At 35.9% G+C, this 14,858-nt stretch overlaps 1 protein-coding gene across 18 annotated transcripts in view; it reads right to left on the reverse strand.

The window, feature by feature from the left end:
- Nucleotides 1–1,826: 1,826 nt before the first annotated feature.
- LOC122005748 (shewanella-like protein phosphatase 1) overlaps nucleotides 1,827–14,858 on the reverse strand; it is a 50,329-nt gene continuing 37,297 nt past the window's right edge. For 2 of the 18 annotated variants that reach the window (XR_006118489.1, XR_006118486.1), the window contains 5 exons: nucleotides 12,714–12,886; nucleotides 12,544–12,632; nucleotides 12,321–12,390; nucleotides 3,162–8,862; nucleotides 1,827–2,070 (listed from right to left, as the gene is read on the reverse strand). Coding sequence is in view for 3 of the 18 variants with exons in the window: in XM_042560928.1 (XP_042416862.1) it covers nucleotides 3,181–3,267; nucleotides 4,380–5,522 (1,230 nt within the window). In the remaining 15 variants the exon portion in view is untranslated. Of the gene's footprint in view, nucleotides 2,071–3,161; nucleotides 9,066–12,320; nucleotides 12,391–12,543; nucleotides 12,633–12,713; nucleotides 12,887–14,858 lie in introns of those variants that run through there. The other 16 variants (XR_006118491.1, XR_006118485.1, XR_006118488.1 and 13 more) reach the window with 16 other exon arrangements.

The following is a 14,858-nucleotide window of genomic DNA, read 5'->3' on the forward strand; positions in this document are numbered from 1 at the left end:
TTCTAATTTAAAGTCACAAACAACCTCTCCAAATGTAATAGTCTTCTACTAGAACTCTTATTTGAGCATTAAATTTATTCATAATTTTCATTCAGGATTATTAAAAAATTATTTTTCATTACCAATAAGTATTCAGTAAACATGAATTATATTCTCACAAGTAAATAAAAATTAATATCTAACATTATTAGAATAATAATGGGTTAATTATTATGATCGAATAAAAGTATCGACTGACGCACGAGCTATATTCATATCCGTGAATACATAAGTATGCGTGAATATACTCATGAATGTTAATTTGCCTAGAATCATTTAAGGGGTGATGAAGAATTGATCGAAATTAATTTTGCTACAAAATAAATTTAAAAATTAAGATTGATACCAGCCGTATTTAATTAATTAATTGAGATTAATTAGCTGGTTAATTAAAAGATTAATTAATCTGTGCGACGCCAGCAAAATATTAATTAATGATTAATTGATTGATTTATTTATTTATTATTATTACTCTGCGACTGAAACAGAAATTGTCGGCTGCGAAAATTAAAAGATAATTAATTAATTAATTAATTAAATCAATTAATATTTTCACCCCTTCACCTATCCCTTCAACCCTATAAATAGTCCATGGTTTTGAAGGTCAATCTAGTCTTAAAATTGACTGCGTTCCTATTTTGAATGGCAAATCGTATTTTAGAAGGCAATTAACTTTAAATCTCTTATTCGAAGAGATAAATTTCTCTAAACGGGTGTGTCAAGACTAACCGGTAAGACTAAGTCAGTGATGACAAGAGATTGAGAATATAAAAAGAACTAAATTCATATCATCATACCAAAGCTCCACCAATTCAAACCATCACCTTATCAACGAATTGACTGACCAGACCAAACCTAGATTATCGACATCAACAATTTCCATCAACATATATTACATGAGATGACATGATAATCGTGATGCAGCTGTTGTATGTAGCAAGTTTGTTCTTAGTCATCCCCGGGACAATGGTATAGTGGCAACATCTCTTAATTGCTCAAACATCTAAAGATAAGTTAACCTTGACGAACTAATAGATGAATTTCTCTTAATAAATAATTGACTTGAGAACATTGGATTGATAGCGTCCGGTGCGAACGCTTCCCAATTTATCCTAGTAATCGTTAGAAAATTTCTATGGAGTCAGATCGATCATCTCAGAATTAATCAACCTATGTTAGAAACATGGTACCAGCTAATTAAAAAAAAACTCGTTAGTCACAAGCGCATTATGTCTCACTATCTTCAAACTCTATCCTTATTATTATGTCGGTAACTCAATTCTTTAGAACATTGTCTCTCTGCAATGTCAAAGTAGAGGGGGGAATCCATAAATCCTACACTTGACGTATATAATATCACTATTGCAGCAATTATAGATAAATAAAATTTATTGTCTTCTTATATTTCTCTTTTCTTCCTCCTTTCATCTCTCACCCTTTTCTCCCACAAGCCCATCTCATTTCTTTTCTTGTTCTCCTTGTAATCATCTCCATCTTCCTCTTCCCTCTCCCGCCTTTAATCGTTCTTCCAATCTATATAGCACTTACCTGTCTCCTCCCTCTCCCGCCTTTAATCGTTCTTCCAATCTATAGCACTTACCTGTCTCCTCCCTCTCCCGCCTTTAATCGTTCTTCCAATCTATAGCACTTACCTGTCTCCTCCCTCTCCCTTTGATTCGAAGAATAACTACACCTCAAAACTTAAAAATTCAAATTTTGATTCAACATTTACTGAAAAGCTCTTGCAAAAGCCAAAAACAGACATTGTAAAACAAAAATAAAAAATAAAAAACAAAAGTTCATCACATAATGACGTGATTTTTGTTCACTAAAAAAAAACAGGATCATAATCGTATCTGGTGATTGGGTCACATATTATAGTCATTATGATAATAACTATACACTTTTGGCAATAGTAACTGTTGAAAAAATATTTGAAGATGGTGGTGTCACCTTTTTGGTTCTCTGTTTTTACAAGCATGAATCCACAGCAATTACATATTTGCAAGATGATCCTTTGTTAGGAATGATCTGCCAATAAACATAGTAGGTATCATAGGTGCAGAGATTTCAATCAAGGAAACTTCTGATGCTATAAGATAATATATCATTTTCATTTTCTCTAGAACTTATTGTGTTTGATCCAAATATTCCTATTGATAAAAAAAAAGACAACCAGGTGCACAAAGCTCATGTGAATGCATGATCTAGCGAAGGATCTATTGTATGCAACTTTATCCTGCTTTGCAATAGGCTATTTCCAAGACACAAACATGTGACTTCTAGGTCATACAACAATAACTTTATTATTATGTCAAGATGTCTATTGATAACTTTAACATAATATAAGATAATACATCATCTTTTTCATTTTATGTAGAATAACTGTATTTTTGGATAAGTTATATGGGAAGAACCAGAAAGAAGTGCTGTTCATTGCAGCTAATATGATCCAAACTGAACATAGCATTGGTCTAAAGGAGGCTGTGTTTCTCAGGGGAGGTAGGTAACTAGGAATTTATTGTTGTGTCCCACCAAAAACGTATAATTTTGTTGAAACTGAAAACTAGCTGTATTCGAGGGATGAGTAAGTTAACAAAAAATGATAGCTGATAACCTAGTAATTTTGTTGATATCTGCCCTACATCTTAGGACCCCAAATGGGATATGAAATTAAGTTGAGCCGAGCAAGTTCAGCGAAAGGCATTGTTTTTAAAACAGGCCATACCATTTGGTTCAACTAAACCTAGGAATTGGAGGCCAATCTAGAATGGTTGAACCAGTGGAGCAATCCTGCTTGAGTCAACTTTTTAGCTGAAGCTCACACAATTCAAGGCTAGTTCAGTTTTAAAAACCTCCGCAAAAGGTTGCCAATAAGAAATTTAACAAAAAAATTTCCAAAACTACAAAAACAATCAAACAAGATGCCCCTGATGCCTTTGGAGCATAACAATGAATATCGGCTGCCACCAAACCACTGAGTCCATCAGTGAGTGAAAACTTAAATACATTGGATAAGTGACAACCAGAATATCTATTTCAAAAAGGTGAGAACTGACAAATCAAAAGCAAATTCAAGATTGCATAGAGGGGAACAACTACTTGAGAAGTGATAAATATACCTTTGAAAGAAGGAGAATTCTAGAGAAAGTTTGTGACTTCTAGCTCATCAAACAAGTCAGTTTTGTTCCTTATGATTCTTGCTTCATTATCTACAATCTCAAGAACCTGTTTGATAGGAAATGTGAGTTCTTAGCACATCATGTTAAGCAAGTTTTCCAATATTAACTACTAGCGAAGGAACAATGATATTCCCTGTGATGATCAAAAGCACAATAAATGCTGCAAAATTGTAATAGGGTTTTCCAACAGAGCTTTGTTTCCAGCCATTTGAAAATTAAAATTACTAGTTGTTACTTGTTACACACCACAGTTTAGGACAACGCCATGCTAGGGTCAACACATACACAGTATAGCTCCTACTGGGGTTTTAGGGACAATGCCATGATAGGATCTCAGTGGCAATATGCCTAGTTAGAAAATATTTTTATTAAAAAATTTATGTGCATATATGGTTTTCATGTTCCAGTCTGGTCTCACCTATGTACCTAATTCATTCTTTCGAATTCCCTACACTGAAGTAATTAAAATTGTAAAAGTGAATCATCCCATGTACCATGATGTGCTCTGATGACTTGATAAAATGTGATCCTAGAGGTGGTAAAAAATTTGGAACACATAAAAAGTCTTGTTCTTTAGTTGATCTTAGGTGAGTTAATAATATCAATCTAACACAACCATTAGGGTTCTTCTCAAATCTATCGCAACCTTTAAAACATCAAATCTGGCACAAAAATATCAAATCTAGCAGCACAATAAATGTTTTTTTGTACTAAAATATAGCATATGTCAAATATTAATTTAGTTGCTGTTAAAATGATGACATGGCATCCACTAGCACTTTGTCAAGTAAGCAAGTTGCACAGTCGATTTTCTATGTGGTACCCGTTCGGCTTTTGCAAAATTTTTCACTTAATTTTATCTATTTATTTGTGGTTCTCTGGTAATACTGGCAGGTTCTGGCTTTGGTCTTGTTGGAGGGTAACCAACTGGATTCATAGTTGTATCAATAGGTGGCCTGTATTGAGACACAGCCTCCTGAGAATATATTTGTTCCGACAGACGCTGCAACTGAGGATAATCTGTAAGAAATTCGTCTTCTTCTTTGCCAACAGCAGGAATATTTTCGTTGTCAATATTATTTGGCAACTTCCCACCATCTTCCACTGCAAAAGGATTAATAAAATCATCTGAAGAGACGGAAAAAAAGCTGAAAATACCTGTGTCTGTTTCTTGCAACATGAGATATTGCAAATAGTTGATATAGTCATCTTGGATGTCCAATGTGTTGACACATAATATATTTGTCCCCAATCTTCGGACAAGTGTTGTTGCAATTGTGGATAATCTGTCAGAAATTCGTCTTCTTCTTTGCCAACAGCAGGAATATTTTCGTTGTCAATATTATTTGGCAACTTCCCACCATCTTCCACTGCAAAAGGATTAATAAAATCATCTGAAGAGACGGAAAAAAAGCTGAAAATACCTGTGTCTGTTTCTTGCAACATGAGATATTGCAAATAGTTGATATAGTCATCTTGGATGTCCAATGTGTTGACACATAAGAAATGTCTTTGATCAAGAAATTCAATATACTCTGGATCTTCAATAGACTTTGAATTATGTGGTTGTAGTAAATCCCAAATATCTTCAGTTGTAAAATGTTTTTGCCAAATATCCCTTCGGTATTTCCTTGCAGATTGGGGACTCCGTTTGTCAGCCATCTTTTGTTTTTGTTCTCTTGCTTGCAATAGTTCTGTCCTTCGTTGAGTTGTTTCTGCTATTCTTTGCTCTTTATCTTGTTCCTTGATTGATAAACTTGTTGACCCAAAACCTTTATGTCCTCTGGAGGTATTGTCCAGTTCCCGTACTGGCATGATCATCGGGGTTTTGCAGCATTCTAAAATTATTTGTGCTATACATTCCCCTGTTTTGAGAGACAAAGTATCATTAGAGAAATTATGAACCAGAATCTTTACTTCACCTCTGTAATCTGAGTCAATAACGGCAGCTCCTATTATGATGCCTTTAGTAGCATAACTGGACCGAGGTGCTATACGAGCATAAGTGCCTACTGGAGTTTTGATACTGATTCCAGTGCTTAATAATTCTTGTCCTTGTGGGGGAATGATATAATCTTGGTCAACAGCAAGATCATATCCTGCAGCTCCTTTTGATGCTCGCCTTGGTGTTTTTGTTGTACTACTTATCTTTTTGATGTAAAACACCTCTTCTTCATCTAGTGTTAAGACTGCAACTGTATACATCTGTTCTTCTTCGTCATTTTCCTCATTAGCCCTTGAGTTATATCTTGGTGGTGTGGGTGTTCTTGCTGCCATTAAAATGAAGGGAAATTCTTCCATCAATTAAATTATTAGCGGTTACCTCAGTGGGTTGTAGGGGAACTGTAACCATTGATGGTACAATAATCGAATTCTGCCCCATTAACTCCCTTGTATCATATCTCCTTCCAGGTAATGCTCTAACCCCATGGCTAGCAAGATAATCAACAACATTTCGAACTTCATAAGCGAACCCCACATTTGGAGTATTTGATAATCGTCCAACAAGCCCTCGAGTGATGAGAATATTTGCTTCTCCATTTCTCCATCCTTCATAGCCTCGTGCTAGGATGGATATCTATATATTTCTATAAAAATCAGATATAGTTAGCATTGTGTCAGGGATTACATACACTAGTTGGCTTCCATGTGTAAGATCAATTTCCATTGTTGCAAAAATTGCTTGATCTCCTTGCCATCTGTTGTCACGAAATACCATTAGTAGTAAAGTACCTTCTTCCTGTCGATGAAGGATTTGGATTCTAACTTGTATAATCCCCATATGAATAAATCTCATCCCGCTTCTTTGTAATTGATGAAAACTTTCTTCTTGAATGAAAGCCCGATCTACTTGATTAGTTGTCACCAAAATGGCTTCTTCTGATCTATGCATATACACCCGATAGTGTACATCGTCTCGTCTGGAATGATAAAGTACCTCAGCGGGTACTAAGGAAGCCCTTTCTTGCATAGATTGTCTTAACTGAATTTGAGGATCAATCTGTTGTTCAAGAGAATAAATATAAGGTCCCTGCCCTGTAATTCTTCGGGTGATTCTCTGTAAAGTTCTTTCAGCATTATATCTTCTTCGTTGATTATGCCTATAATCCCGAATTTGATCTTCGAAAAGGGGATTTCTTTCACTTGCTCTTTCAGTAGTGACAGGAGGGTTTGTAGTTACCCTGGTATTCATTGCTTCTTTTGTTCTCGAAATAACTCGTAGGGGTCTTTGAATACCAATAGCTTCCCTCTTCCTTCTTTCGCCTTTTCCTTAAGAGTCAAGCCTTTAATTTTGTTAGATAATTCTTGAATAACTTCGTCAGGTAAAGTTACCTCAGGATTAGCTTTTACTTCAATCTTCTTGATTCTGTCCTCAAAACTTTCAAGTTTTTCTAGTATAGTTACTAGAAGCTGGATCTGTGTATTTGCTTGTTTGATAGTAGCAATTGTTCCGCTAAGAGCGCCTTTGTAGTCAGCAGGTTTACAGAAACCAAGTGAAGGTGCTTCAATTGCTTCAGTTGCCTGGAGAGCTTCTTTATATGAGCTTGTTGCTTGAGTGTTGATGTAGCTCATGAAGAGGCCTACGCTCCTACCTTTTGTAGTACTGCTTCAATCTGACTAAGTTTTCTTTTTAATTATTCAGAATAAGCTGTTACCTGGCTGGTTTCTAGCTTATGTTTTTCTTCAATTTGGAGAATAAAGCTTTTCAACTGTTCCCTAGTTAAGGGCTGGTTTTGTACTACTTCTTTAGTCAAATTTTTTATTTCTTTGACTAACTTTTGATTTTCTTCCTTTAAAACCTCAATGTCTTCCTGAATTTGCTTAAAATTCTTAAGGTTCACTCTATTAGAGAGACTCAATCTATCAAATATAACAGCTATATTGTGTGCTAGTTCTTTAACGGTTGGCTTTGTTTCTGCTAAATCAAGGTACTCAAGGTTTGCAGTTGGTGCCTTTGCATACCATTCTTGTATAGCTATTTCCCATCGTCTAGACATAAAGATCTTTTCTCGAGTAAATTGGCTTCTGGCTATCCACCTTAAGCAAAACTACAAGGCTTAGTTTGCGATCAAGTAGTTTCTTTTTCAATTGGATCTTATCCCTAAACACTAACTAAATTTTTATTCCTTATTAGCTTTGAAGTTTTCACTGCTTATGGCTTAGGAGGTTATAAGAGTTTTCTTGCTCATGTAGGTGTGCCCTTGGTATCTCGGCTCCAAGCCTTACCAAGTTAGGACCTACCCTTTTGCAATCCACTCGTCGTTCCTCGATCGCTTTATCACAGTTTAGTATTCAAGCCTTTAAAGGAAGATCGCTTAGTTAGTTTTAGCAAATAACTGAGATTCCTTACTTTCACAAAGGTTACCAAACATGCATTCCTTAAATACCTTTAAAACAAATTACTCAGCCATCAAACTAGCTCTGATACCAGAAAATGGGGGGCCAATTTCTTTAGATATTTCCAAACCTTAGATAATGTACAAGACACTAGAAAGTAATACAAGACTAAGATCTGAAAACAATTTAGACAAAAGACTTACAAAGTTTCTCAAAGTAAGACTTGTAGCGTGAAGCGCTTGATGTCTTGCAGTGAGACTAGACATAGGGCTTTATAGAGAAGGAATCGATGAACTGGGTGCGCATCGGGCCCATCATCATTCAATCGAATCTTATCTATTGACCCTTTTACAAGCATTATTGTAGTGCTGACTCAGAGAACTTATCAACATAGACACATGGACGGCTCCCCGGGGCTCAATCCATAAAGTTTTGGATTCCTGGGCTCACCATGCTCCTTTATGTCAATCATGGTGGATTTTTCCTTATGAGCTGTGCGATGCGTTGCATGTGGATGAATGCTTTGAATAATTCAATCCTTGCTTCATTGACAGCTGGTAAGGCTCTTTGCCAGTAGGTATCTCGTCCTTGAAAGTGGCTCCTTTTGCGGAAATCTGATTCCTTGAGCTGGCAGATAAGCTCAAGCTCTCTAATGCTGCTAAGGATGTGTTTGATTGCTATCCACTCGATGTCGGCCATATGAGAGCATTTGTCGTGTTCTTCCTGGTTGTAGATACTTGTCCTTCCCGTATAGCAGGCCAATTCTTCGTATTGTTGAAGGAGATCATAAGGCCCGCTAGGTGTTGGGATGCCATCAAAGAAGAAGGCCAATTCTTCATATAGCAGGCCAATTCTTCATAAATATTCCTGTTGTTGGCAAAGAAGAAGACGAATTTCTGACAGATTATCCACAATTGCAACAACACTTGTACGAAGATAATATTCTTCCTGTTGGCAAAGAAGACGAATTTCTTACAGATTATCCTCAGTTGTAGCGTCTGTCGGAACAAATATATTCTCAGGAGGCTGTGTCTCAATACAGGCCACCTATTGATACAACTATGAATCCAGTTGGTTACCCTCCAACAAGACCAAAGCCAGAACCTGTCAGTATTACCAGAGAACCACAAATAAATAAAGGCAAAGGGCATTTCAAAGGAAACAATACTTCTGAATGGTGGAATCTACCATCAGCACAACAGCAGACAGGAGCTATATTAACCCTTCCTATGCAGCTAGGAAAAATTGAGGACGTATTTTTACAATGAGAAGCTATCACCAAGAATGTAGTTGCCCTGCAGAACTTTACAGATTCACAAGATAAGGTTGATTTTATTGAAAACTTATTGGGAGAAGCAGAAAGACTTACCTGGATTCAATGGTGCATGGCTTTTCCAAATGAATATGCTGAACTAGTAAGATCAGCTGATGGACGAAATGGTACGCAAAATCTAATCTCTCAAATTAGAAGAGTATTTATTCTTGAAAATCCATTCCAAGGATCCACTGATATGCAAGATAGAGCGTACAGGGATTTAGAAAGATTAACATGTTCCCAAATTAAGGATATTATACCTTTCATGAATGAATATATGAATCTTGCTGCAAAGACAGGTCATCTATTTACAGGTCCTGAGTTGTCTGAAAAATTTTGGTTAAAACTTCCAGGGGACCTTGGGAGAAGAATAAAGGCTGCTTTTGAAGATATGTACCCTGGTAACACAATGGGGGTTCACCCCCGCATTATTTTTGCTTACAGGTATTTAGAAGAGGAATGTAAAAAGGTTGTCTTTAGTAGGTCATTAAAAGATTTATCATTTTGCAACCAAATACCTATACCCGGCTATTATCAAGATTCAAAAAGAAGGTATGGAGTTCGAAAATCAACTACTTATAAAGGCAAACCTCATCAGTCTCATGCTCGCATAGAAAAGAAGAAGCATCTGATAAGAAATAAAAAATGTAAGTGCTTTCTTTGTGGAGAAGAAGGTCATTTTGCCCGAGATTGTCCAAGGAAATATAAAAATATCAAGAGGGTTGCGATGTTTGAAGGTTTAGAACTTCCTGAAGAATATGAAATAATGTCAGTACAAGAAGGAGATGACCAATCAGATGCAATCTATAGCATTTCAGAAGGCGAGGATAAACAGGTATTATCCATAGCTACTGAATACTTGTTTGTCTTCATGGAAGCAAAAAACTACTATATGATAGGAAAAACTGGAGGATGGCAACCTATGGTCCGAGTTTCAAAGGAACAGCATGACTGCACCCATATCTGGATAATAAATGATGACATCCCATCACCATATGGCAAATGCCATTGCTGCAAGCGAGAAACTATGAAGAAGCACAGAGCACATTGCAGCCAATGCAAAATAACAACGTGTGGTATGTGTTCAGATAATTATTTTGATATGATTATACCCGTACAACGAATATCTGTCATACCATTTAATCCTACAAGCTTAGTTAAAGAACAGCAAGCTTATATAACATGGGCAAAAGCAGAGATAGTCAGGCTACAACAAGAAGTTGAGGCAGCTCAAGCCATGATGGAACTTCAAATTGACCAAATTAAAAAGGAATTCCTCACTGAAAAAGAAGACATTCTCAGACAAGCCTCGTCGGAAAAGCTTGAAGTTGATACTGAAAACGAGGAGTTGAGATTCAAAATTGAAATCTAGCACAGCAAATGTAAGTCTGATTAATCTTACTATTTTATTAAAACTCTAGACCCTTTACTAACTAATTTTGATGAAGCCCAAAATTATTTTCTTTTCACACTAAAAATAATTTTAAGATTTATTTGTAATTTTTTCTGGTTATTTTTTATATAAAAATATGTCCTGTCATGGTTATCTTTTAGTCTCATATCTTCCGATTGACAACACCGTGAGCGAAAAAGCTTCGATAAATGCCTTGAACCGATGACGTTAGAAAGCATACCTTTCTCGATAATTTAATATTTGATATAAAAAATTAAATTAATTTTTTACGAGGGAGAGTCGCCCTTGCATTGCACTACTGCATAGGTCTAGCGCACCCTTACCAAGTCCAATTTAGAGGCCTGAGATACTAATTTATGTGTATTCATGCATTATATTACACCTGCAATGCGTGTGCGCGATGACTAATTTTAATAATCAATATAAGTATTATTAAGACTTTAGCTAAATTGATTTTGATCAAGGTTCTTCGTTCACTCAACCTTTTTATTATACCTCTAGTATGTCATATGATGATGTTCCCACGGGATGCCTAATTGGATAGAGGATGGCAAACTTGCTACAATGGACAAAGGATCAATTCCCGATGAGCACATGCCCTCGGGAAAAAAAACCTCTCCCACCCCCTAATCAACTTAGCGGTAGGCTATAAACTACCCCATGATTTATCTCCCTTCACATAATCTAGGGACAGACTATGAGGAGCGTCTGAGGTGAGCATAATCACCTTTTTCTACAATGGTATATCATACGATGATCCATCATATTATAGATTGAAAACATGTGTATCTTTATTCTATACATGTACCACTTCAGATTTGAATGATATTAATCCAAATCTAACTCTTAGCGGTGAATCTAGACATATTAATAGAGATGTGACTATGGGAAAACTATAGAATTCATTGCATAAGTATGCTACAAGAACCAATGCTCTCATCTGATACGCAACATTCCTTTTGGATTTAGCAAAGTGGTCAAGATTCTCGAAATAATTTGCAGCCTATATTTTACAAATATTTAATGGAAATAATGTTTTAATTGATATATAGTTACAGTTAAAAGTAAATAAGTACCCAAATCATTTTGATGCAGCATGATACGGTATTAAATAGGGATGTAAATGAATCAAATAGTTCGCGAGCTATTCGGAGCTCGATTCGTTAAAAAGCTCGTTCGTTTATCTTATCGAGCCGAGATCGAGCTCGATTTCGAGCTCGACAGTTTTATCGAGCCGAGCTCGAGCTTAAGGATATTCGGCTCGTGAGCTCGCGAACATGTTCATTTATAGGCTCGTGAGCCAAAAAAATGAACCTTAAACCGAGTCAAAAAAACGAGCTCTAAAACGAGCCTTAAAATAAGCTTTAAAATGAGCCAAAAAAACGAGCTCTAAAACGAGCCAAAAACGAGCCCGAGCTCGTTTAACGAGTTAGGCCTCGTTAACTTTGATAATCGAGCTAATAACGAGCCGAGCTCGAACTGTTCGCGAGCTTGATAATTCTAAAACGAGCCGAGCTCGAGCCTTATGATAAAAGCTCGATTCGAGCTCGAGCCCGAATATAACTTAAACGAGCCAAGCTCGAGCCTAATACTGTTCGGCTCGGTTCGGCTCGGTTCGGCTCGTTTACATCCCTAGTATTAAATTTGTATCATTTCAGTCAAAGACTAGAGTACTAGAACTGCTTGAGATTTTGAATACCTCATTAAGTTTTGGCAGGTCCTAGAATTGAATATATTTGTAACAAGATAGGCATTACAATATTTTCGAACTAGCATGAGCAGAGTGTTGGGATTAAATTGTAACAATTATAATTTAACAGCTTGAAGCGGATAAATGTTAAAAAGAACAATTATAATAATAACTAATATCAAGGTAGAGGAGACTAACCTATGCATAGAATAAACCCTAATATTATCCTCATCACATTCAACAATTATGTTAACTAGGTAGAGTAGGAAACAACTTATTGACAAGGCAGATGATAGACATGAGAACATAAAAGAAAAGTAATGGTTCTCAAGTAATATTTACCTCTGGTCTCGAATCAAGGACTCCCTTAGACATGCCCACATCAATACACCATATTCTATCATTATATTTGCTGCAGAATTACAAATGATACTATTATAGTAGTTCAGAAAACTCAATCATAAATTGATCATATGTTCAATTTATCACAATCCATGTCTGTTCATTGAGCTGTATGAAAGTTTATATCGCATGTTCAACTAAACTATAACTGGTGATATCATACCTATTTACACCGCCAAATTGTGGAGTATGTCCAACTACCATACCTTTTGCACCTAAAGCTTCTAATGTCTCTTCCAGTATAGAGGATATCTATGAAGATAACAAAGCATAAAAGGTGACCAAAACATTAAAACATAAGATTTTTAAGATTTTTTTTGTGGGACAATTTGCCTGCAAACTGTGGTACTTTGTATCTTTTGAATCTCTTGAGTACAAACGGTTCCAGACAACACTATCATAACCTCTGGTGGCAATGAAGGGAAATGCAAAATTATCACTACTTTCACTTGTGTCTCTCATCCAAAATGATACTTCTTCATTCATCTTCTTAATTCCATATGCAACTGTACAGATGCAAACACATTATCCCAAATAATCAAACTAATAGTTAATCTTTGTTCTCTGGTTTGTCAGTAGTACAGAAGAAAACAGTTTAATGATGACCCAAATTCAGGCACATGCATTATGAAATGAAACAAAGTTTTCATTCAAATAGTAGAAACAGAGTCCTCGAACAAAGGCATGATGTGTATTATCTTCATCTAATGACAATACACTGCATCTTGGAAAAACCGTGAGTACTTTGACATTATGCAATACATGTCTGTAACCATTTACGTGTGTATATGGTGGTAAATTTAACAGACTATTAAGCATGAGAATATCTCTATGAGATTGGCATAGTACTAACAAAAGGATCAAACCCTATTTAAGCCACAGATTGTGATCGATCAGGATCTCAATACCTAGGCATATTGGCAAGGGTTGAGCCATACAAGAGTGGAGCAAATAATATCTGTAGTTGATGTTAGCATAATTGACACAATAAATCGCATCAGTGCCTAGAGTACGACTGTAGAAGTAATGTGTGATCTCTATATTCATCCTCACACTTCCTCTCTTTTCACCATCCCTTCCACCTCATTTTCAAAGGTGGAAACCCAGACATACTACGTAAGGTGTTGAGGTTCATTTATCCTAAGAATATTAGGGACACGAGAACAATGCATTTAGAAATCAATGGAAAGGGCACTCAATATTCTCCATGGCATATCTAGAAGCTCCTAACAGTCAAAATATTTAATTTTGAAGCTGCAAGTTGATTGATTAGCAAATGCATTGCTCTGCATTGAAGTTGATAATTAAAGTGGTCCAAATAGTCCACCTAAACAAATTAAAAATACAATAAAGAAATTTGGATCAGTCAGTATTTGATCATTTGAAACCAATTCTTAATCAGACTTGACTGCTCGCATTTCTAAGTTTGGGACTGAATTGAGGATCAATTTAACCAGTTGTTTCACGTGAAACATCAAAACATTGACTGCATCTGCCAAAAACCCTTTTGGCTCTGCAACTGCATAGTGAACACATGTATTTAATCACTGATTCTAAAAGTCGAGCATTGAAATGAACATTACTACATTTTCTGTGAGTGTCAATTCCCACTTTTAGGTATGAATACACTAGAAGTATGTAAAGCCTTTCTATGTTGATAGTTAAAATATTTTAACAGTGAGAAAAAATGTAAAGCACTTTCGGCAACTAGGCCTGGTGTGAGGCCTTTTCCACTTCAAGCAATCATGTTTTTATCAAAGCTCCACATACCACTCATCTCTTAGATTTAAAACTTTAAATAATTTGGAAGGTTTTCAAGCAAAGGAAAATATGTATTATTAGAGCCATCAATTTGAGTTGAGCTCATCGGATTGGCCCACCCTTCCAAATAATATAATCGGATTGGGTTGAATTTTATCAACTCTTTTAAAGACGGGTCTAGGTGGGCTAACCCCCCTCGGCTGCGACCCACATGAGTCGACCCGCGACGAGCTTGGGTTGGCCTATGAATTGAGAAAGAAAATTTCCCCAAGGAAATTTTTTCTCAAATAAACAAAAGAAATAAGAACGAGAGATTTAAGGTGCTCCTTTTGTACAATTAAATTTTTGAAAAATAAATAAGAGTTTCACTCTTCATTGAGGAAAAACTTAATAAACCATAACCAAACAAGTACTCCAAATCATCCACAATTCCCTTATAGAAAGGAAATCTCCAAAGACAATAAACACACAAAAACCTACTTAATTACGGTTTCATGAAACTCTCTCTCTCTCTCTCTCTCTCTCTCTCTCTCTCTATATATATATATATATATATATATATTAATTAGGCTAATTTATCAATTAGCCTAATTATAGTTTCCTTAAAATAGATCCCTTGTTTTTATATAATGGGGTCTTACTTTTCAATAATGTATGTATTCTTTTTATCTTAATTTACATAGTATCATAGCGAAATTTGGGTTCGCGTCACTACTT

Source organism: Zingiber officinale, chromosome 7B (genome assembly GCF_018446385.1).
Source record: "Zingiber officinale cultivar Zhangliang chromosome 7B, Zo_v1.1, whole genome shotgun sequence".
NCBI classification, from domain to species: Eukaryota; Viridiplantae; Streptophyta; class Magnoliopsida; order Zingiberales; family Zingiberaceae; genus Zingiber; species Zingiber officinale.